This window comes from Hyperolius riggenbachi, chromosome 7, assembly GCF_040937935.1.
Source record: "Hyperolius riggenbachi isolate aHypRig1 chromosome 7, aHypRig1.pri, whole genome shotgun sequence".
Taxonomy (NCBI): domain Eukaryota; kingdom Metazoa; phylum Chordata; class Amphibia; order Anura; family Hyperoliidae; genus Hyperolius; species Hyperolius riggenbachi.
Genome location: NC_090652.1, coordinates 259,074,095 through 259,095,989, shown reverse-complemented (window position 1 = coordinate 259,095,989; position 21,895 = coordinate 259,074,095). Strand labels below are relative to the sequence as shown.

Genomic DNA, 21,895 nt, shown 5'->3' with positions numbered 1-21,895 from the left:
CTATTCACTTTGATCCGGCTAAACAAGCACAGGACACAAAGCAGTGAATTTCTCCAGCAACTAGATGTGGAATAAAGACTTTTCATTGTGTGCTGTGCAAGAGTTCAGCCGGCTTTAAGTGTTATATTTGTGTGCCCTTCTAGGACAGGTAAATATACCTAACTTTACCTTGCTTTTGTGGTGTCTCATTACTCAGATATCCTCACATTGTTACTTGTATTGTTAATTCAGAAACAATCACTGCACTGCATTGAAATTACAGAGAGATAACTTGACTGAACAAGTCCCACCACATAGAGCCATATTAATCCATGCCATCCACTGATGAGGAGCGAGAACTCCAAAACAGCTGTATTGCACTTACATTGTAAATATAAAGCTGAAGTTTAAAGCCTATGAGAATGAGCAGTGTCTGTAGTCTCCCCATCCGCTTTGATCCCTGTGTTCGATCGCCGACACCCAAATACTCATGTGTCCTCCATTTGTGCTGCTGCTGTCTCCTCCCCTTGGTGCCAGTAAACAGATCAGTGCTAGGCACTGTCCCTTTTGCATTTGCTTCATCTATCCACCTGCATCGATCGCCGCGTTTGATCACCAATATAGTCACATGTCCTCCGGTTCCGCCACAGCTGACTCCTCCGCTCGGTCCCGAAGTTCCCAAAGCTCACAGACCGGAGGCTGGCAGCAGCATGGGGATCCTTATTGGATAACAATAGACCAATTCTCCCTAGCTACAGAAAGAATTTTCAATGGTCCACCATTAACCAATGAGAATCCTCCCTGTTGCTGAGGATTCCCATTGATCTTTTGCAATCCATTGGGGATCCCAATGTTTCTGTCTGGCACTGATCTGTTAACCGGCACCAAGGGGAGTAGACAACAGCAGCAGAAACGGGGACAAGGGCATTTGCGTGGCGGCGATCGAACACAGGAATTGAAGCAAACGTGGTTTAACCTCTTAGCTGCCCCACCCAAGTTATCTCATGCACAATAACTCAGGGCAGGGCCGCTGCAGCCATCGATACTTGGGCTTTCTCCATCAGCCAGTGGTACAGGGAGCGCTTGATATCTACCTGATCCAGACGCAGGACCTGGCTTTTTGCGTTCCAATCTTGAAAAACTGCCGCAGGTTCAGACTCTGTTTATTATTACAAGTATAAGCTGATCCTATTTTTAACAATAGGATCTACTTCCTGGGTTTAACAGGTAATGTACCTAATAGGGGTTTTCTGTACAAGTGGGAACCGTGCCTCTGACACATGATATCAGGGTTCAAATCCTGGCTTTTCCTGTTCAGTAAGGCTAGGTCCACACTTGTCCGCGACAGATTGCATCCGGTTGAAAAGGATCTGGTTTGGTAATTTTTCCCCCTCTGTTTTTAACTTGGTCCCACGTCCCCGATCCCCTCCAGCTATTTGTGCAAAACATGTTAAAATGTAAAGTATGTGGCGAGTGGGAAAGCGTAGCATCTCTCCTTGCGTTTCACCGGTCTCGGCTTGACTTCCTGCAATGTCGCCCTCTATACCTTGGAGGGCGGCATTGCAGGAAGTGACACGGCGAGTGGAGGAAGTGGAGAGGAGGTAAGCTCCCTGCTTGCCGCATACTTTACATTTTAACACATTTTGCACAAATAGCTGGAGGGGGAGCGGGGACGGGGGATCCAGGTGGGGGGGTGACCCCCCTCCCTGCCGACCACTGTCAATCCCGTCCTGGCTGCTTCCCCCTCCAGCACGGTGGCCCCCTCCCCACCCACAGGCTGTGACACAGAAACAGATCCGTGCCTGTGTAGAGGGGTATCCGTTTTTACATGGCCCTTTACTACCTTTACGTGTATGCGGGAGTGATCACAGTCTGGGAAAATACTGCAAATCTGGACCGCCTGTTCAGGTTTTTAAAACGGATCCCCCTGAACACAGACAGATCAGAGTTTTTTTGTTGTAGGTGGCTGCTATTTTTAACATTGGTATCCGTAGCTCCATTTTTGATCTGGGCCAAAAAACTGAGCCACGGATATGTTTTTAAAACAAGTGTGAACCTACTTTAAGCCAGCTGCAATTTAGTGAGGAGACCTTGGGCAAGACTCCCTAACCACTGCTTGCCTATAGAGCACATCCTAGTGGCTGCAGCTCTGGTGCTTTGAGTTCGCCAGGAGGAAAGCATGATATAAATGTTCTGTGTTTTATCTTGTCTATATAAATTCATATTAATAATAATGATCTTGTGGGGGTAGCATAATAAGTATTTATTTTATTGCTCAGGGGGCAGTATTAAAGTAGTACACTTTTTACTACAAGCACACTTATACTGTATGGCCTGAATCTAGAGCTGATCATCAGACTGTAGATCACCCCTTTAGTATATTAAGGCTCACGGGTTCCATTGACTGTCAAGAGCTTACACAGGTTAAGTGAAATTAAGCTGTTCAACTCTTCTGCAATATGAGAGTTGTAATGTAAAAAGCTACGCCGTCGTGTCTTTCAATTTCCCAACTACCTAGCATGCTATATGCAATAGACAATTTGTTTACAAAATATGCGCTATTATGTGACACATTATTCCCCGGAGACAGCTCGTATGGGGCTTGGGGACAGATGCCGCTTCTTGTGACGCGGAAAAAAGCTTTGGAAAATTCTTCCCGCAAATTGAAGCCATTTGCCTGACAGCTGCTTAAATTCTCCGTTTCTACCTTACAATAATGCTACAGATATCTCACCGCTACCGGCTTTCAGCTGGGTTTTTACATTCATATCTTAAGGGTAGATCACATAAAATATGGGCTGGAAAAAATCGTCTGCATAAGTTGAATTGAATTTTTTTCTTTGCGATTTACTAGCCTGAAAAAAGTTTCGTTCATTAACTGAAAATACTTTTTTTCTCCTAAATAAGTATTCAATTGATGTTTTTTTTCTCTCCGTGATTTCTCTCTTTTTCCCCTTAATCTCTGAGATGATCCTCTTTTCACCACCACTGCATGAGGTCAACATAGTACATTTTAGATCAACTCCCATTTTGGTGTCTCCAGAAATAAGAATGTCATGCAGTCATCAGAATTCAGGAGACATCTATAAGAGAGTGTGCTATTTCCTCTCTTCTCCTCCTAACCAATTGCTGATATTTTTCCGCCTGTTTTGTAAGTTCAAAGAACAGGGACAATGGATATGGAGCTGAGAGATTTATTTAACCTGTTAGCATCTTCAAAGAAAACTCGTTGTTCTGCCTACTGAGGTCATGCAGTGCAGCGCAGGGAGCATTTTTATAGTTACCTGTTCCGGACGCTGGACCGGCTTCTCTTCTTCCTCCACCCGCGGCGCTGCACTCCCGGCATCCTCTTCTGACTTCCGATCACATTATTACATGTGAACAGGGCTCGTAGGGTCAGCGCTGCATTGCCTCCTGGTGGTGGAAGAGGAGTAATGGAAGAGTCTCTACCATCACCTCTCTTCCACCACCAGGTGGTGCTGCTCCACTGACACTATCTTCTGAGCCGCGATCACATATTATTAAAGTCAGAAGAGGATGCTGAGAGTGCAGCAACGTGGGTGGAGGAAGAGAAGAAGCTGGTCCAGCGCCCGGAACAGGTAACTATAAAAGATCCCTGTGCCACTCTGCATACCCTGATGAGCTTGCCAGGCTGGGGAAGGCACACTTTCCCAGCGGCAGGAAAAAATCGGCCTTGCAGCCAGATAAAAGTTTCACTTTATTTGGCTGCTAAAAGGTTAACAACAAAAGAGAACACTCACAGGTGAAGCTAGCAGTTCGATAAATACTAGTTCTACTTACATAACAGATGTATTGCACTGTCCAAATTATGATTCCTGTGAATTTTATAAAGGAAAAGCAGAGAATCCTGACATCATTTCCTCCCTCACTCTTTTTTTCTCCTCTTGCTAATTGTGTATTCGTTACCCGCCCTTCCTCCCAGAGTCTTCAGACACTCCCACTGAGGTCTCTACTAGGAAGTGCACTTTCTTATGTCATTATAAGGAGGGGGAAATAAGGGGAAAAGGAGGAATATATTATAGATAAAAAGACCCTCCCCCAGCATACAACTGTTTGGCAACAACAATTAAATGGCCAGTGCTCCTAAGGTATGTGATAACTCCAAACTTTAACAGCAAAAAAAGTTTTGAATGCAGGATTAGCATCTTTTTTACTTAATATACTCAGACCAGTTGCTGTTGAAATGATTTTTATAGTGGGTCCCGCTTTCAGGAAATTTTATTAGCTGTTGCCTCCCTCTGCTTAACACAGAACATGTCTTCCCAACATATGGCCCATATGCAATCAACTTTTTCACCTGCGTTTTCTCCTAAGAGATGTTTTATATTGTTCTTAAAATAACTTTTTATCATTTTGCATTTCTAAATGGGTACTTATGTGCACTGTGGATAGGATGGGACAACCCTGAGCTGAGGTAGTATTATTTATGACTGGCTAATTTTACGATCAACCGATTTTAGCCCTTGATACGGAATGAAATATCAGTTGTTAAGGTTTAAATCCACTTTAATCAACAATTGATTGGACATTTTGTCTACCGTAACCAAATTGGGCAAAACAATTGTACAGGATTGTACACAAGAGGGGTATACGGTCTGTGTAAAGGCTCGTACACATGCTTGACTAAAGTCATTTGAGGCAGCCGATAACATGTGTAAGGCAGCCCTCGACCCCTAACCCACGAGCGATTCGCTAAACGGATCAATTCACCTGAGAGATGGCAACTTCTTTGAAGACGCTGCGCTCCTGCCTGCCACCTGATGCCACGTGCGTTCCACTCCGTCCTCCCTCTGCCCCCCACATGGCAACAGTACTTGTCATTAGCTACACAGCTGACATGAGTCTGTGATTTTGCCCAAGGGAACCAGGTCCCAATACCCGACAGGCGACAGAAGTCAAAGGTTACTTTGATTTACATGGGTCTTTCCTGGATAACAGAAGCTACATGTTCAAACTGAAGATTCCACAAACATTTAACCAGGTGCCAAAAAATATCAGCAAAAAGACAGCTACACTGACTGCTTTGGGGTCGGGGCTAAGCTACTCGGCTCTCAGATATGAGATTTGAACACTTACATGCTGAGCTGCTTTAAGAAGGTACGTGTGTGATCCACCATGTGCTAAGAGAATATGATTATTTCTATGTCATAGGATCGATTTAATTTATTGCATAGGTTTGTATTCAAAGTCAAACAGGTGTATCATATATATGAAAACTCAACTGTAACATGTTTGAATATAAAACTTTTGCAGATAAAACTTTTCAGCATCTTTAATGGTCTTAAAATGATTTCAAATTTTTGCATAGGTTTGCATTCAAAATCAGAAAAAAAACCTGATGATTCATATATAAACTCAACTGTAACACATTTACAGAAAACAAAAAAAACTTTTGTAGATAAAACATTTTAGTTTCTTTCTACACCTTAAAATCAATTAAATATATTGCACGTTTGCATTTAAAATCAAACTGATGTACCATATATCACTGTAACACGTTTGCAGACAAAACTTTTGAAGACAAAACATATTTCTTTTGCTATCTTAAAATAAATTCAATTTATTGCATACATTTGCATTTAAAAATGTCCTATATTAAAACTCAACTGTAGCACGTTTTTAAATAAAACTTTTCCGTATCAACCTTCTAATTTCCCAATACTACTTCACATTTGCTCCTCATGCATTGCATAGGAGGACCCCCCTAACAGACAAAAAGCTAACATTTTGGGACAAGCAGGTCTCTTCTTCAGGACAAAACAGGTCAGTCAATTACATCAATAGGACATCTGTCTGGGCAGCAAACCTATACACTCACCAGCAAGTGATGTGTTCAGTCCGGTGTATACTAAGCATGCAGCAGACCTGTTGGCTTTGGGTCTGCATCAATAAACACATATAATTTGGGAAATGCCACTCTTTTCATATACTCTATGGATCACAAATGGTGTGCTGTCAATCACACTAAAAATCTGGCTTCAGCACACCGATATTTGATTGGCATATATCAAGGGTGTGCAGGTTGTACTCTGAATAGATTGCGGTTTCCACGTCAGCAGAAATGTGTGGGCAAGGAAAGAAATGTGTGGGCAATATTTAGTATTGCTCACCATTATTATTATTATAAAACTCATGTAGTTTGTCCTATTTCTCCCACATAAATTCCTTTGGGGCATTTTGCACACATGATCAGATATACTAGGTGCCTTGTACTCCTTTTGTGTATCTGGTATTTGTATCTTGTCAGTGGAATGGATGTGCTAACACATCTTTTCTGTCAGCAGAGAGATGTTCCATTCTGGCCTATTCATGAAACTTCAGAAAATCATTTGTTTAAGAATGGGTAGCTGTAAATATGTCAGGAGGGGAGGTTCAGGGAATATCTTTCTCAGTCTCTGATCCTTGGGTAAAACAGGATGACATTCTTTTGCAATCTTCCTTACGATTTCCAGGTATGGGTTGTAGGTGAGCACAAGTGGGACCGGGCTCTCTTCCTGGTTTTGCTTGTATTTCAGGAGTGAGATTGAATTCTTCTTCAGGCAACCCAGGTGTTTATCTCTGTCACCCCTGTCAGAACAGATCCAATTGCATCTTATTGCATAACTGTAAATGATGGAATTCCTTATATGCTTGGGTGTCATACCTGCGGTATGTGGGATGGCTAGTCTGTTTGTGGTACATAGACATTTGTAAGTTGTCCCCCCTGACGTATATGGTGGTGTCAAGAAAGTTAATCTCCCTGTGAGAGTAGCTTATTTTCAGTCTGATTGTTGAAGGCATTGAAGTTCCTGTGGATTTAGAGAAGATCCTCCAGACCAGATGGTTAAAATATTGTCTATAAAACAGACATATGCCCTGGGTTTTATTTGAAATGTATCAAGGTATTCCTTTTCGATTTTTTCCATGAAAATATTTGCATACTGTTGTTCAGATTGTGAACCCATTGCCATTCCCATTGTAAATAGAGGTTATGTCCAAAAGTAAAATAATTATGGGTGAGAATGAGCCCAGCAATTGACTCTATAGGTATGTCCAAACATTGAAAATATTTATGACAGGCCGCAATATCATCATCATGGGGGATGTTGGTGCACAGAGACTTCACCTCCATCGTGGCAAGAATGGTGCCCTCATGCACTAGGCCTATGGCCACCAGTTGGTTAAGGACATGGGTAGTGCCCGGTATGCAGATGGATCTTTTACAGACCAGAGATTTCATAACATACTTTCTCATATATAAATAGATAGCGCTCCACTACATACAAAGTTCATCAAAGAAGGATCCCCCTTAGGGGCCGCACTCACCCAGCTCGTGTGACCACTATGAGACTGGTCGGTATGCGCTCCGTTATCCTCCTATGGCCGGCTGCCCGATCTCTGCTTCTGAATTATCCCACTCCAGTTGTCTCCTCCTGGGTGCAGACTCTCCGATAGTTCCTCCTTATATGGATTCCTTGGTTGCTCACCTCAAACAAAATGAGCCTCATATAGTGTAACTCCGTTATTTAAAAGTAAACTTTATTCCAGTGATATACTCACAGACATAGGTTGTTTATAGCGCATAGAGTGTTTAAACGGGCTCTCCCCGTGCCTCTCCGGATAGGCTCGCCGGGTATTCCGTCACACACTGCTATGGTATTTCCAGACCTTGACGCCCCTGATGAGTCATGCGTAGGTGACGAAACGCGTCGGGAGGAGCTAGCAGCCTGCAGGATGGTCTCATAGTGGTCACACGAGCTGGGTGAGTGCGGCCCCTAAGGGGGATCCTCCTTTGATGAACTTTGTATGTAGTGGAGCGCTATCTATTTATATATGAGAGACTGTGTAGGGGGATTTGCTGACCCTCAATAGAGCGCATACAAATAGGAGGAGTGAGGGAATCACAAACAAACTGAGAACTGAACCTTACTGCTATTTTTAAATTTGTATGTAATTGATTGTTTGTCTGCATGATAAAATTGTAGCGCTGTACATTATATATACTTCATAACATACTTCACCTACATGCAGATTGACCAAAGAGCTTCAAACAACCCTGAGATGTTTTCCATAAGAGTTTCACTCCCTGAGATTATGGGTCTGCTGGGATTTCCCTCTTTGTGGATTTTGGGGAGCATGTAAAAGTAGACTGTTCTAGGCTTTCCAGAGATAAGAGTCTGTACATGTGGTCTGATGTTTGCAGGCAATTTGTTAACCATCTTATTGAGTGCCATCCTGTAGCTTTTTGTGAGGCCCCCCTGTAATTTGACATCATGCATGGTGTTGGACAACTGTCTTTGGGCGTCCTGAATGAATTCACTGGTGTTCATGATAAGTATGACACTTCCTTTGTCCACTGGTTTGATGATAATGACTTTATTCTCCTTCAGGGATCTGATGGCCTTGTAAGAAGCCGCCCACACAAAGCACATCACTCTCACCGAGTGCATAGAGGTGATTCCGCCAGTGTTGCATTTTATGTTTTTGGTTTTTTTGCAAGTAGAAGCGGCTGACAGATTCTTGCCTTGAGTAGGCTTTGCCTTGATAAAGGGACCCTGCGTGGTCCCAAAATGTTGGCTTTATTTACTGTATCAATGAAGCAAAATAGATTGTTATAAGGAGTGCCAGCTTTCTCTCGACTGAATCTGATGGCATGTCGCTCTTGTGATGTTATGTTCTGGGCCAGTGTATTTTTTTGTTTTTATTCAGGACCTTGTCAGAGATTCAGCATCTAAATTTGTTGATGTATTCGCCCAAAGTAGGATTTTTCCTGCTTAGGAAGCCAGTCTTGATTTTTTTTTATCTGGTGTGTGTTGGCTCGTTATCCATTGTATTTCAGGCTTCCTTGTTATAGAAGTTTTCCTTGAGCCATAGCTTTCTGAATAATTCTTCCATATCTCCACAGAGTAAAACCTTGTCTTTGGGTCTAGCAGGGCAGAATGACCGGCCTTTGGACAATACAGTTATTTCAACTTCGGTAGTCTGACAAAAGATTTATTACACCTATGGGTTACTCTTTCTCTGCTCCTTGTGCAACCAGGTGTCCACTCTTTATTTTAAGTCTCTGAAGTTTTTTAATGAAGATTTTCTGCAGTTTCCTATAGAAGGTTTGTAGCTTTGTATATTGTCCTTCACAATCCTCTTGAGGTTATGGCAGATTCTTATTAGATTCTTCCATAATCTCTCCCAGCTCCTGCTGCAGATTTTTTTTTGCAAACCTGTTATTGTATGTATGTAGAGAGAGATTCTGTATCCTTAGTCCTTGAGGTACAAGTCTTTCCTTTTTGCATGTAGTCAAGAAAAAGATGTCGCTGTCCAGCTGTGCAAGTTTCTTCAGGTCTTTTTCTCAGTTCCAGGAATACATTATTCAGGGAATATCTTTCATAGTCTCTGATCTTTGTGTAAAACAGGATTAGCCTTGATAAATGTCAAATGAAACTCAAGGCCTACTTCCATTTTATAGACAATATTTCAATCATCTGGTCTACAAGTGAGGAGGATCTTCTCCAATTCCACAGAAACTTCATGCCTTCCACCCCACAATCAAACTGAAACTAAGCTACTCCCACACGGAGATTCATTTTCTTGACACCACCATATACATCAAGGGAGGACAACCCACAAACCTCTATGCACCACAAACTGATAGACCGTACCACATACCTCATGTATGACAGTTTCCACCTCAAGCATTTAAAGAATTCCATAATTTACAGCTAAGCAATAAATGCAATTAAATCTGTTCTGACAGGGGTGACAAAGATAAACACCTGGGTTACCTGAAGAAGAGCTTTATTAAACAAGGGTAAAAAAACTCTAATGGCTGAGATCTAAATCAAGAACCCGAACATCATTCTCAGCACTCAACTCCTGAAATACTAGCAAAACCAGGAAGAGAGCTGCGTCCCACTGGTGGTCAACCAAAAACCCACACCTGGAAATCTTAAGAAAAATTGCAAAAGAACTGCATCCTGTTTTACACAAGGATCAGGGGCCAAAAAAGATAATTCCCTTAAACTCCCCTCCTGGCATTTCAACAGCCACCCATTCTTAAACAGATAATGGTCAGGAGTTCCTTGAAAAGGCTAGAACAGAATGGAACATTCTCCTGCTGACAGGAAAGGTGTGAGACCTGCAAACACATCAATTCCACCGTCAGGATACCAATACCAGAGTATTCTAATATGGTATATCTGATTACATGTGCAAAATGCCCCACAGGAATTCTGGGAGAAACAGGACAAACTCTACGTAAGCGTAAGAGCAAGCACAGTTTTATTATTAACAGTAAAAAAAAAACAACAATAATAAACATACTGATCTCCCAGTGCCCGCACATTTCTGCTTATGTGGACACTGTATTAATGGGCGGCATCAAATTGCATAAAGAAAGACTAACAATATAGACTAAATGTATACACTGGTTTAAAAAAACTGTAGATGACAATTTAAACAAAGATTGTAATTTCTTGTGCTGGTACGATGGGCTTTAAATGGCCCATCTCCGCGCTGGGAGGGGGCTACCAACTACATCTACTATGTAGCTGACAATGCATTTGGAAGGGGGGGGGGAGTGGCGATAGAGTAGCTGGTAGGGGTGTGGCAGGATCAAAGTAATCAGTCATCGTTCAGGTGAGATGCTCGGCCGGGTGGATCTCTTGCAGGGTTGCAGTCAGAGACTACCATGCACACGTTTAACTGTCAGCTGAGATGGTCATTAATGGCTGCCTCAGCTGACTTTAGTCAAGCGTGTGTTCGAGCTTTAAGACCGACTGCCAAATTCATTAATTTTGTTTCCAATAATCTTTTAAATAAAGCTCAACCATACATCATGTCAATTTCATTCTGGCTGTTAATCTGTGCTCCGAGGTATGTTGGCATACAATGGAAAAGGATTATGTATGCATGGAAGTGAAACGTTTAATAGCAAACACATTAGTGCATACTATGGTGTTAAGTCACCTTGGTGGGAGGGCAGGAAATATATATTTATAACATAATATTGTTATACACATACATAAATATGTTTTTTATATATATATATCAAAAATATACATTTTTGCTCTATGACGGTTTACAAAACTGAATGTTGTTCCATTACTTCTATACTGCAGAATACAAACAGAAAATTACAGCAAGAGTTGCACCGCTGCCGTCCTCCATAACACAGCATTGGCCTAATTTATGAAAGGTTCATAACATGGCAGTGAATATCTGTCATACACAATGATCAGCTCACCCACATTATTTTCTATTGGATTCAAGGTCTTTACTATGGGGCTTCATACTCCAGTGGGGTGCTGCTGTGCACCCTAGCAAATAGCTGGGGATGCTTTATTTTGAACATGGAATATCAAAGGGAAGATGTACAGTATATATCCCTTTAAAAGCACAACTGTAATCTTTAAAAAAAAAAAATAGAGTTTAACTTACCTGGGGATTCTACCGGCCCCCCTGCAGACATCCTGTGCCTGTGTCGGGACATAACGATCCTCCGGTCCCCTCCTCGGTTCACTTTCATTACCGCAGACTTACAAGTTGACGGCCACTGCCTCGTACTGCGTCTGGTGATGTGAGCAGGAAAACACACAGCCAGGGCACGCAAGCGCAGTGGCCCTCCGACTGAGAAAACGAACGTGAACCACAGCGGGAACTGGAGGATCGTTTTGTCCATGCGGGGGCAGAGGACGTCTGCAGAGGGCCGGCAGAAGCCCCAAGTAACAAACTCTTTAAAAAAAAAAAAAGATACTACAGGTGTCCTTTAACCATTTCAGCCCGCAGGGATTTTTCACCTTATGTAACAGCAATTTTCACCTCCCATTTATTCTCTAATAACTTTATCACTAATTATCACAATTAATTGATCTATATCTTGTTTTTTCCACCATTAATTAAGGTGGTACATTTTGCTAAGAATTATTGTTTTATAAATGCATTTTAACAGGATTAATAAGAACAAAATTGAAAAAATTCATTATTTCTCAGTTTTTGGCCATTATAGCTTTAAAATAATGCATGTTACCATAACTAAAACATATGTATTGTATTTGTCCATTTCTCTCGGTTATTACACCATTTAAATTTTGTCCCATATCACAATGTATGGCGCCAATATTTTATTTGGAAATAAAGGTGCATTTTTTCAGTTTTGCGACCATCACTATTTGCAAGCTTATAATTTAAAAATGGTCGTAACATACACTCTTCACATGCATATTTAAAAAGTTCAGACCCTTAGGTAACTGTTTTTTTGTGTTTATCTTTAATTGTCATTTTTTTTTTCTATTAAAAATTTTATTTGGGTAATTCTTGGTGTGGGAAATAAACAGTTAATTTTAAATGTACTAAATAATGTATGTAGATGTAGTTTTACCATTTGGCCACAAGATGGCCACAGTGAGTTCGTTTTTTTTTTTTTACAGTCCTCCTAGCTTCCTGAAAGCATATAGAGGACGGAACCTTTTTTTTTTTTTTTTTTTTTTTAGAAAGACCGCGGCCTCTGATGAGAAGCCGTTGGTTTTTCTGCTGGGGACTTGGGTCAATTAATGGGATCCATGTTCCCATTGATTGATCCCTGGGCTACCGTGTCCGGCCCAGGGGCGCACGCACGATCGTGCCAAAAGCGCGGAAACGCAGCACAGCAGCCTCAGTGAGGATCATGTCCAGGCGGCATAAATGGTTAAGCAGCATTACATATAAATTAATATAAAATATTAAGCAAGAGGGATATGGAAATGTATTCTATTAAGACTGACTTTAACAGACATAACGTTTCTTATAGCCCAACAATGCAACTTGTACCACGTTGTATTGGCTTTAAAGTGAAACTGAGGTGAGAGTTATAATCAGGCTGCCATATGTATTTACGCATGTAAAGGCTGCACTGCACAGGTTCAGATATTTGCACCTGCGCAGTAGCATGGGACTGAACAGGCTCTGCTTTTTCTGCCAAGCGCGATCAGTGGCTTGCTACTGCACAGGCACAAAGCTGACCTGCACCTGCACAGCACAGCCATGTTGGCTCACATACGGCAGTGCGGCCACAAACTTCAGGAGGTCCCAGTGCTGGGACGGTGAGGTGAATGGAGACAGGGGAAGCCTACGGCTGAATGGAGTAATGGTTAAGGGATCTACCTCTGACACAGGAGACCAGGGTTCGAATCTCGGCTCTGCCTGTTCAGTAAGCCGGCACCTATTCAGTAGGAGACCTTGAGCCAGTGTCCCTAACGCTGCTACTGCCTATAGAGCGCCCCCTAGTGGCTGCAGCTCTGGCGCTTTGAGTCCGCCAGGAGAAAAGTGCGATATAAGTGTTCTGTGTTTGTTTGTTTGTTATGGAGGCTCCTGAGGATTCCCTCTACTGAGGTAAGTATGTGACTTTCTTTTCATGAATGTCACAAGTTTGCCTTAACTCTCCCCAGTCCTATTAACTCATTACTTCAAACGCTTTCTAAGCTCAGACAGTAAATGCTCAAGGCTGGTTTTATACTAGATTTGTGCGATGCAAGCACCACATTACACCGCAGATATGAGGCTTCATATGGACCTGCACCATGGTGCAGCAACAGGGCCATATGCATAGGCCACCCCCCGGCTAGTGGCATACTACCTGCTTGGCAGGAAGTATGTTACTGGGATCCTAGTCAGCTGTGTCACACTGCACTCCTGTCCTGCACACTGCCTGCATCGCCCATTGACTTGGACTATGCAGTAATGCAGTAAACACGGATTATGCGGTAAAGCATTTCAGCCTTTGCGTCTCAGCATTGTGCCGATCTGGATACTTCCAGCGCTGTTTTGCATCGTGTGAACTGTGCAAGTCTCCATAGACTTGTATGGGAAATCGGCAGGGAAGAGTACCGCGGTGCAAAGCAGTGTGCAAGTGGCCTAAAACTGCATTAGTATTATTATCATTAATTTACAAAGCACCAACATATTCTATAGTGCTGTACAGAGTAAGAAAAAACATGGGGTGCATAGTAATACAGACAGTGATATACACAATATATAGAGATTGGTGCATAACACAAAATTGGTAGACATTGCAATTACAGTGACAATAGTAACATGATGTATAGCAAATTCCAAGATACAAAAGGGTAAGAGAGCCTTGCCCTTGAAAACTTACAATCTAAAGCACATGGGAGGGAAAAAGAGGTGGGTAATGGGGGCTTTGCCCCTCATAGGTGAATGGTATGGATTTCAATTATTCCAAATGTAGTAAGGTTTGTAAAATTGGCAAATTCAAAGTCCCGGTTCAAAACCCAGCCAGGTCAACATCTGCAAGGAGTTTTTATGTTCTCCCCGTGTCTGTGTGAGTTTCCTCCGTACACTCTGGTTTCCTCCCACGTCCAAATACATACAGATAAGTTAATTGGCTTCTCTCTAAAATTGGCCCTGGACTATGATACATGCACTTCACAATATAGACATATGACTATTGTAGGGACTAGATTGTGAGCCCCTCTGAGTGACAGTTAGTTACAAGACAATATACTCTGTACAGCGCTGCATAATATGTCGGTGCTATATAAATACTTAAATAAATAAATAAAACATGACAGCCAAGCAAGCAGGATTACTTAGAGAATTAACGTAGCAGCCCCAGTTTTCATTTCTCTACCTCTAAACAGGAGAAAACCATGTGTGTGTTTTTCAAGGGTGTCTCAGAGGTGCAGCTAACGTCAATGCATATTTATGCTCTCAAGAAATAATTTTAATTAAAACTTACCCCTGCCTGGAGTAAACTCAAACCGTATATCATTGAGCTCCTTTCTGGAATTTCTGCAAAACAGGATGGGAGACACATTTAAAATCTAATGAGCCTGAGTATATTAAAGTCCCAAATGCTTAGCAGTTTAGAGGATTTGCAGTCCAAAAGTAAGCAGCCCTCCCCCCCCCCCCCCCCCCCCTGAAGATGTGGCTTTGTGTACCTTTAATTTGTCACAAGCGATGGAAGCTCTAAGAAGGTTCAGCGGTATTAACAGCCAAAGGTTTATGGAACAAACGAATAGCTCATTTTTCTGAGCGGCGGAGTTATTATCTTCTTAATTAAGAAAAGGCAGAACACTGCTTGCGAGTTACATTTTTATTTCGGTGGTAAGAAGCACAGAGGGCTGCGATGTCTAACAACTTCCCGGAAAGAGCAGAGTCTGCAGTTCTAATTAAGATATTTTTACTGTGCAATACCGCTTTACAGCTTCACATTTGTAAACAGCCTTATAAAAGCAACTGTTCTGGATGAAATACTTCCCCTGCAAGCTAGAATAGCTTTATGAAGTGTTTCACTTAAGGCAGACATTGACCCTAACAGATAGAGTAAAGTGGACCAGACTGTGATTTTTTTTTATAGGCTGTCAGTACATAAAAAGCAGCAATTGTGGGCATATTGAAGAGAAGATACTGCCTGTGTAGCTGTAATGCAGCGCTGCAGAGGAGATACTGCCTATGCATCTCTACCACTGCATGGGGGGGTACTGCATGTGTAGCTGTACTGCTGCAGAGGGGATACTGCCTGTGTAGTTGTACAGGTGCAGAGGGGATAATGCCTGTGTAGCTGTACTGCTGCTCTGCAAAGGGGATACTGCCTGTGTAGTTGTACTGCTGCAGAGGGGATACTGCCTGTGTAGCTGTACTGCTGCAGAGGGGATACTGTCTGTGTAGTTGTACAGCTGCAGAAGGGATAATGCCTGTGTAGCTGAACTACTGCAGAGGAGATACTGCCTGTGTAGCAGTACTTCTGCAGAAGATATACTGCCTGCGTAGCTGTACTGCAGCAGAGGAGATACTGCCTGTGTAGTGGTACTGCTGCAGTGGGGATACGGCTTGTGTATCTGTACTGCTACAGAGGGGATACTGCCTGTGTAGCTGTACTGCTGCAGAGGGGATACTGCCCGTGTAGCTGTACTGCTGCAGAGGGGATACTGCCAGTGTAGCTGTACTGCTGCAGAGGGGATACTGCCTGTGTAGCTGTACTGCTGCAGAAGATATACTGCCTGTGTAGCTGTACTGATGCAAAATATATACTGCCTGTGTAGCTGTACTGCTGCAGAGGGGATACTGCCTGTGTAGTGGTACTGCTGCAGAGGGGATACTGCCTGTGTAGCTGTACTGCTGCAGAGGGGATACTGCCTGTGTAGTGGTACTGCTGCAGAGGGGATACTGCCTGTGTAGTGGTACTGCTGCAGAGGGGATACTGCCTGTGTAGTGGTACTGCTGCAGAGGGGATACTGCCTGTGTAGTGGTACTGCTGCAGAGGGGATACTGCCTGTGTAGCTGTACTGCTGCAGAGGGGATACTGCCTGTGTAGTGGTACTGCTGCAGTGGGGATACGGCTTGTGTAGCTGTACTGCTAAAAGCACAAGAATCCCAACGCAACCTCTTTCCCAGGACTGACAGCCTGGTCCACCGGTGCTCAATCCCTCTGTGGGTCACCACCTCCACACGACAGGATCCAAGAACAAGTATGAAGGAGGCACTCAACAGGTGAAGGGAGAGGCGTATGGAGGCTGCCATATTTATTTCCTTTTAAACCATACCAGTTGCCTGACATACCTGCTGATCCTCTGCCCGTAATATGTTTAGCCATAGACCCCGAACAAGCATGCAGATTAGATAATTATGACTGAAGTCTGACTGGATTATCTGCATTTTTGTTTTAAGGTGTGAGATACAGACACTACTGCAGCCAAAGCGATCAGGAGAACTGCCAGGCAACTATTGTCTGCAATAAAATAAATGTGGCACAAATGTGTAACAAACCAGAAGCCATTTAAAAGAGAACCCAAGGCGGTGTGGGGCCCAGATGGGACACAGGCATGTTCCCTGCCCGCTGCTGCTTTCTGTCCCCCCACTGCGGCGATATATATATATTTGTCTCTATCTCGGAGGGTAACCAGAGCTTTCCTGCAGGCTTTCCAGAGCTGCCATTGGGCAGCTCCCTCTCCCTGGCCGCGCCCCCTGCTTCTCCACTGCCTCCCAGCGCTGGGAGAGAGATCTCTCTGTGCCCCAGAGGTCACAAAAGTGAAAGTCGGGCAGTGCGGGCCTCAGGAGAGGCAGAGAGTGGTGTGGAGTGTGGCTACCTGATTCGCCCAGGTAGCCTAGGTTTTGTTTAATTATATGAACCCACCTCGGACTCTCTTTAACAAATGTACCCATGTAAAAGGGGTACATAATGTCTTATGAACATAAGCAAAATTTCCCTGGAAAGATTACACTGCTCTAGAAACAGAAGAAAATGAATGTGAATCTGTATAACACAATTTAAATAGTAGCTCAGTCCTGACTTTCATTAGTGCATCGTTGGCAGAGTAGAAACATACATGCAAACTCTACTGTACATTTTAAAGGAGAACTGTAGTGAGAAGTATATGGAGGCTGCCATATTTATTTCCTTTTAAACAATACCAGTTTCCTGGCAGCCCTGCTGATGTATTTGGCTGTAGAAGTGTCTGAATAACACCAAAAACAAGCATGAAGCTAAACTTGTCAGATCTGACAATAAAGTCAGAAACAGCTGGTCTGCTGCATGCTTATGTAGGGTCTATGGCTAAAAGTAGTAGAGGCAGAGGAGCAGCAGGATAACCAGGCAACTGGTAAAAGGAAATAAATATGGCAGCCTTCATAGCCCACTTGCTACAGTTGTATTTTAATGATAATCATCAGGAAACGGAAAAAATCCTAATCATTTCTTCAAGGTGTTTTGTGTGAAGGATCTCAATCATGCCATCTGCAGGAGCATCAAATGGTTTAGTGAGTAATGGAGTTTGTATTCTTTTGTAGGTTATACAATATATAGTTGAGTATCCATAAGCCTGGTACACACCTTCAACTTAAAATGGCCAATTTTACCATCACATGTAGTATGAGAGCTTGTCTACACAATCTACTCATTGTATTTAAAATCTGTTGGCCATCGTACTACATGGAAGTGGTAAAAATGGCCAATCAAAATTGAATAATGTGTGTATGTACCCTTTGTCTCTCTTAGGCGGGCAGCACATTTGACAGTCCATTTCCCATGCGATTCCCAGGGAAAAGCGTGAACGTATGATTCCCATTGAGCCATTGACTATAATGGCAAGTGTTGCCGTGCGCATTTTGACGTGCGGAGTAAAACGTGCACAAATCTAACAAGCATTGTTGGGTTTCAGACAAGGTCACAAAGGTCATGGGCTCCAGGAAAGCAAGGGATGGGCTGTGGGCACCAGGGTGGCAGTAGCAGTTAGCCTGCCAAACATTCATTACTCTATGAGAAGGTTCATATCAGTGCGGTTAGTACACAGTGCAGCAAAGCGGTGCCTGTACTATTTTTGGGGCAATTTTGCCTCAATGGAAGATATAGGAAAATTGCAAACGCTCACAAAATCGCTTTGTGCAGCGATTGTGTTCGCGTTTTTAAGAATACATACATTGTATTTATTCTTTTCCGGGTCAAAGAGTTCACCTCCTGACTTGCGCCAGGGAGTCAATTACAAAACCGCTCTGGAAAAGCGCTTAGAAAAGCAATTTTACCAGAAACGCAGCGTGCAGTGGATCGGCCGGGAGGGGGTAAAAGAAAAAGCACACAAAAACGCATAACGCTTGCGTTTTCGATTTTAGGTGTGAATGAGGCCTGAATCATTTGGTCATATTTTCAGTTTACAAACCACATTCTGCATTTTAAGCTACAAAACAAAGCAGAGCTAATGATCCTTTGCACTTTCCTGCAGTAAAGCCTTATCTCAAGCTGTCCCTCACTATGCTTCAGAAAGCAGGTCTGTATCCATCCCAGGTTGGGTCAGAGCTCAGATAAGCTCTTTTGCATAGATAACAACTTTAACTGTTCCTGTACTGGAAAACAATATGAGACTTTTCTTTGCTACTAATTCTTCTATTTCTTAGCTTTACTACACAACATACAATACATTATTTCACAAGTTTATTTTCACTTACGATTTGCTTTCAAGCAAAGCTTTGCTTTCGTTAACCTGCATCTTAATGACTTCCATGTGCTAAATTTCATTCCCTTTTTCTGAGTGGGCGGTGATTTGCATATTAGGAGAACTTTCTGCTGAACATTATTGGTTTCCTGATTGCTGTGGGTATTAGCATATCTATATCCTATTTCCTATTTGCCAACATAGTGGTGTTAGCTTTAGATTACACGTAATTAGAAATGGAAACAGGCAGGTACACATCCACAATAAATAACAGTAATGAATAAGTGACAGATCGCAGCAATCCAGCACGGATGACTCATAAAGAGCTGTGTGCAATCTGAAACAAATATGATTGCTAATTTATGGTGTCGGATTTTCCGTATTAATAAATCTACCTTAACTGCTTCTTGCCACGCTTTGCTTTTGACTTAATTGCCAACGCATAAGGCAATTTGTTTCGAAGAAACTGAAGAAAAATAGCTGCTGTCTCGCCATTCATCTTCGGCATTGTTCGGGTGATGAGCGCCTCATTTATCTCACCGTTTCGGAACACCTGCGCGCGTTGCTTTTCTGACGACTAATTCCCAATGAGCTGTACACTTTTCCGCTCTCCAAAATGAAGCATTTATGTTTCACTACAAAGTTAAACACTAATCTGTCTTGCAAGCTCTCTACCGTTTTCCAAAAAGTCATTCTGACGCCCTTATTGGAATGACAATGTACAGGCAGAGCGCGGCAAGATCAGCAGTGTTCTGCCGTTATGCTTTCTGATCCTGAACGAGAGCCGGCTGTAGCGAGTCTACTGAAATGTTCCGGAGCCAAGGCTGCACTAGGAAGGCGCATTCCCCTGATTTTCAGCGAGCAGCAAAATAAGTATTCGGAGTACTGTCCATCCCCCAAATCAACTATACCCAAATACAAAGCAATGCATAACGTGTGCATGCAAAATAGGCACTGGGGAAACTTGGGTGCAAGAAATAGCTACTAGTCGAATATCAGTAAAATAACCAATATTTTAGTAATGGGTAGTGGTAATTCTGATACTAAGATTTCTGTAATTTTTTTTACTATGACTAAACCTAACCCTATTTTCACAAGAGTCCTCCCTCTACCGATGCCTAACGCTAACTAAAACCTTTCCCTACGATGCCTAAGCCTAACCAAACCCCCACTGATTCCTAAACACCCCCCATTGCGAACTCTCTGATAATCATGCTGCTAAACATGATAAATATTGGGTGCCACGGAAGTTTCAGAGCCATAAGAGCCCATGTTAATATCGGCTATTAACGGAAATTTGGTAACATTTTGGGATAAAATAATGGCTACAAATTACAGGTGCAAGACCTATGGCGCACCCAAACTTCCTGTCACCATGCATAGCAGCCTAGTATCCCATTTTTATACTCCAACATTAAAAAAAATCCAGACTTATTCACTTCTGAGCTCTGCAATGGGCTCCTTTGTGACCTATCACATGACTTGTGCACAAGTGACAACACTGGGACCACCAAACTGTTGTTTCCTCTCCTTCTCTGCAACAATGCAGAGGTTAGGAAAACAGTTATGTGGGTGTGGGGGCAGGCCTGGAGTACAGTCACATGGAAGGGAGTGGGGGTGTGGCCACAGATTGCATACTTTCGTAGCAGTGTGAAGTAAGGAGGGAAAAGACAAGAAGAAAATATTTTCATCTATTTATTTTTATGGCAAGTATGCATTGTGTTAATGTAGGAATTTTGTTTTTTGTAGCCTAACATCAAGACCCAGTTTAGATGTTTCCTGACTGAGCCGGCTGATAAAATAACCTTCCCATCTAATTGACTATCTTCCCGTTTCCCCCATTCAGCTACTCCTCAGTTCCATCTGCTGTCCTTCTCTTCTAGGGTGTCCCTTTATGTCCTCTCTGCTGTTTGCCCATGACTACCCTTCCCAACCTTGATGCCCTGTAATGTTCTTCACAACCACTTACACAATACATACTTATCATCACAACCATACACACTCACAAACTGGGCTTGATTCACAAAGCGGTGCTGTAACAATCAGCGGGGCAGCTGCGGCGAACAGCGCCGTCACCACAGCTGCCTCCGTGCCCCTGCCCACCTCACTGCCCGGGCCTCGGGCATCTAGCACGCCGAGGACGGCTCTGTCGGTCGCCTATAAGGTCGTTTTGACGCGTGCGCGCGCACACCGTCACAACCTTTATTCTGAGAGGAGGCGGCTCAGCTGACCAGAGGGTTGGCTGACGTCACGCCATGCGCCCGCCGCTCCTGATTGGCCGGGCGCTGGGGGGCGTGACTCAGAGTCTCCTCGGGCTCTTAAGCTCGGGAGATTCACTCGCAACCTGTCTGCTGTTGCGAATACTCACGTGTTAGCGCTCAGACCTTAGATAGTATCCGGTGTGCTTTGATCTGGGAGGAAACCAGGGATTTCACACAAGACTAGGATTACTGTATTATTGTATACTTGATATTCTGTGTACGACTCTGGCTATTCTCTGACCCTGCTCCTGCTAATCCATTCTGTACTTCTGCCCATCTGACTCTGTTGCTGAACTCTGCCTGATATCTCACTACTCTCTTGCCTGTCGATTTTGTACTGTACCTGCCTGCCTGTTACTGATCCTAGCCTGTCTGTCCATTCTACTCACCAGTGAGCCCTGTCACTGGTGAGGTGCTCTTTGCTAGTACTCATCAGCTCCTCTGATGAGATCTAGTCCACTATTGTATTACCGTGTACTAATAGTACCCACCAGCTCCTCTGGTGAGGTTTAGCAAAGCTATTCAGTTATTGTGTACCAATAGTACCCACCAGCTCCTCTGGTGAGGTCTTGTTTAACTATTCAGTTACTGTTGCACCAAGCACTATACACCTTGCTACTCTGCTAGCTATACTTGCATCATTGGTGATTCTGCAGATCACCACATAATCAGGTATAGCGTCTGTATTATCGGTGATACTGAAGATCAAATAATATTTAGACCTCTGTGTTGCTACAC

The 21,895-nt window shown here is 43.1% G+C and overlaps 1 protein-coding gene across 1 annotated transcript in view; it reads right to left on the bottom strand.

Annotated features, from left to right (window-relative positions):
- The window catches only part of STK39 (serine/threonine kinase 39), an 827,935-nt gene that overhangs the window by 111,234 nt on the left and 694,806 nt on the right, over positions 1 to 21,895 (bottom strand). The window contains exon 15 of the mRNA XM_068247051.1: positions 14,708 to 14,760. Coding sequence (XP_068103152.1) covers positions 14,708 to 14,760 — 53 coding nt within the window. The remainder of the gene's footprint in view (positions 1 to 14,707; positions 14,761 to 21,895) is intronic.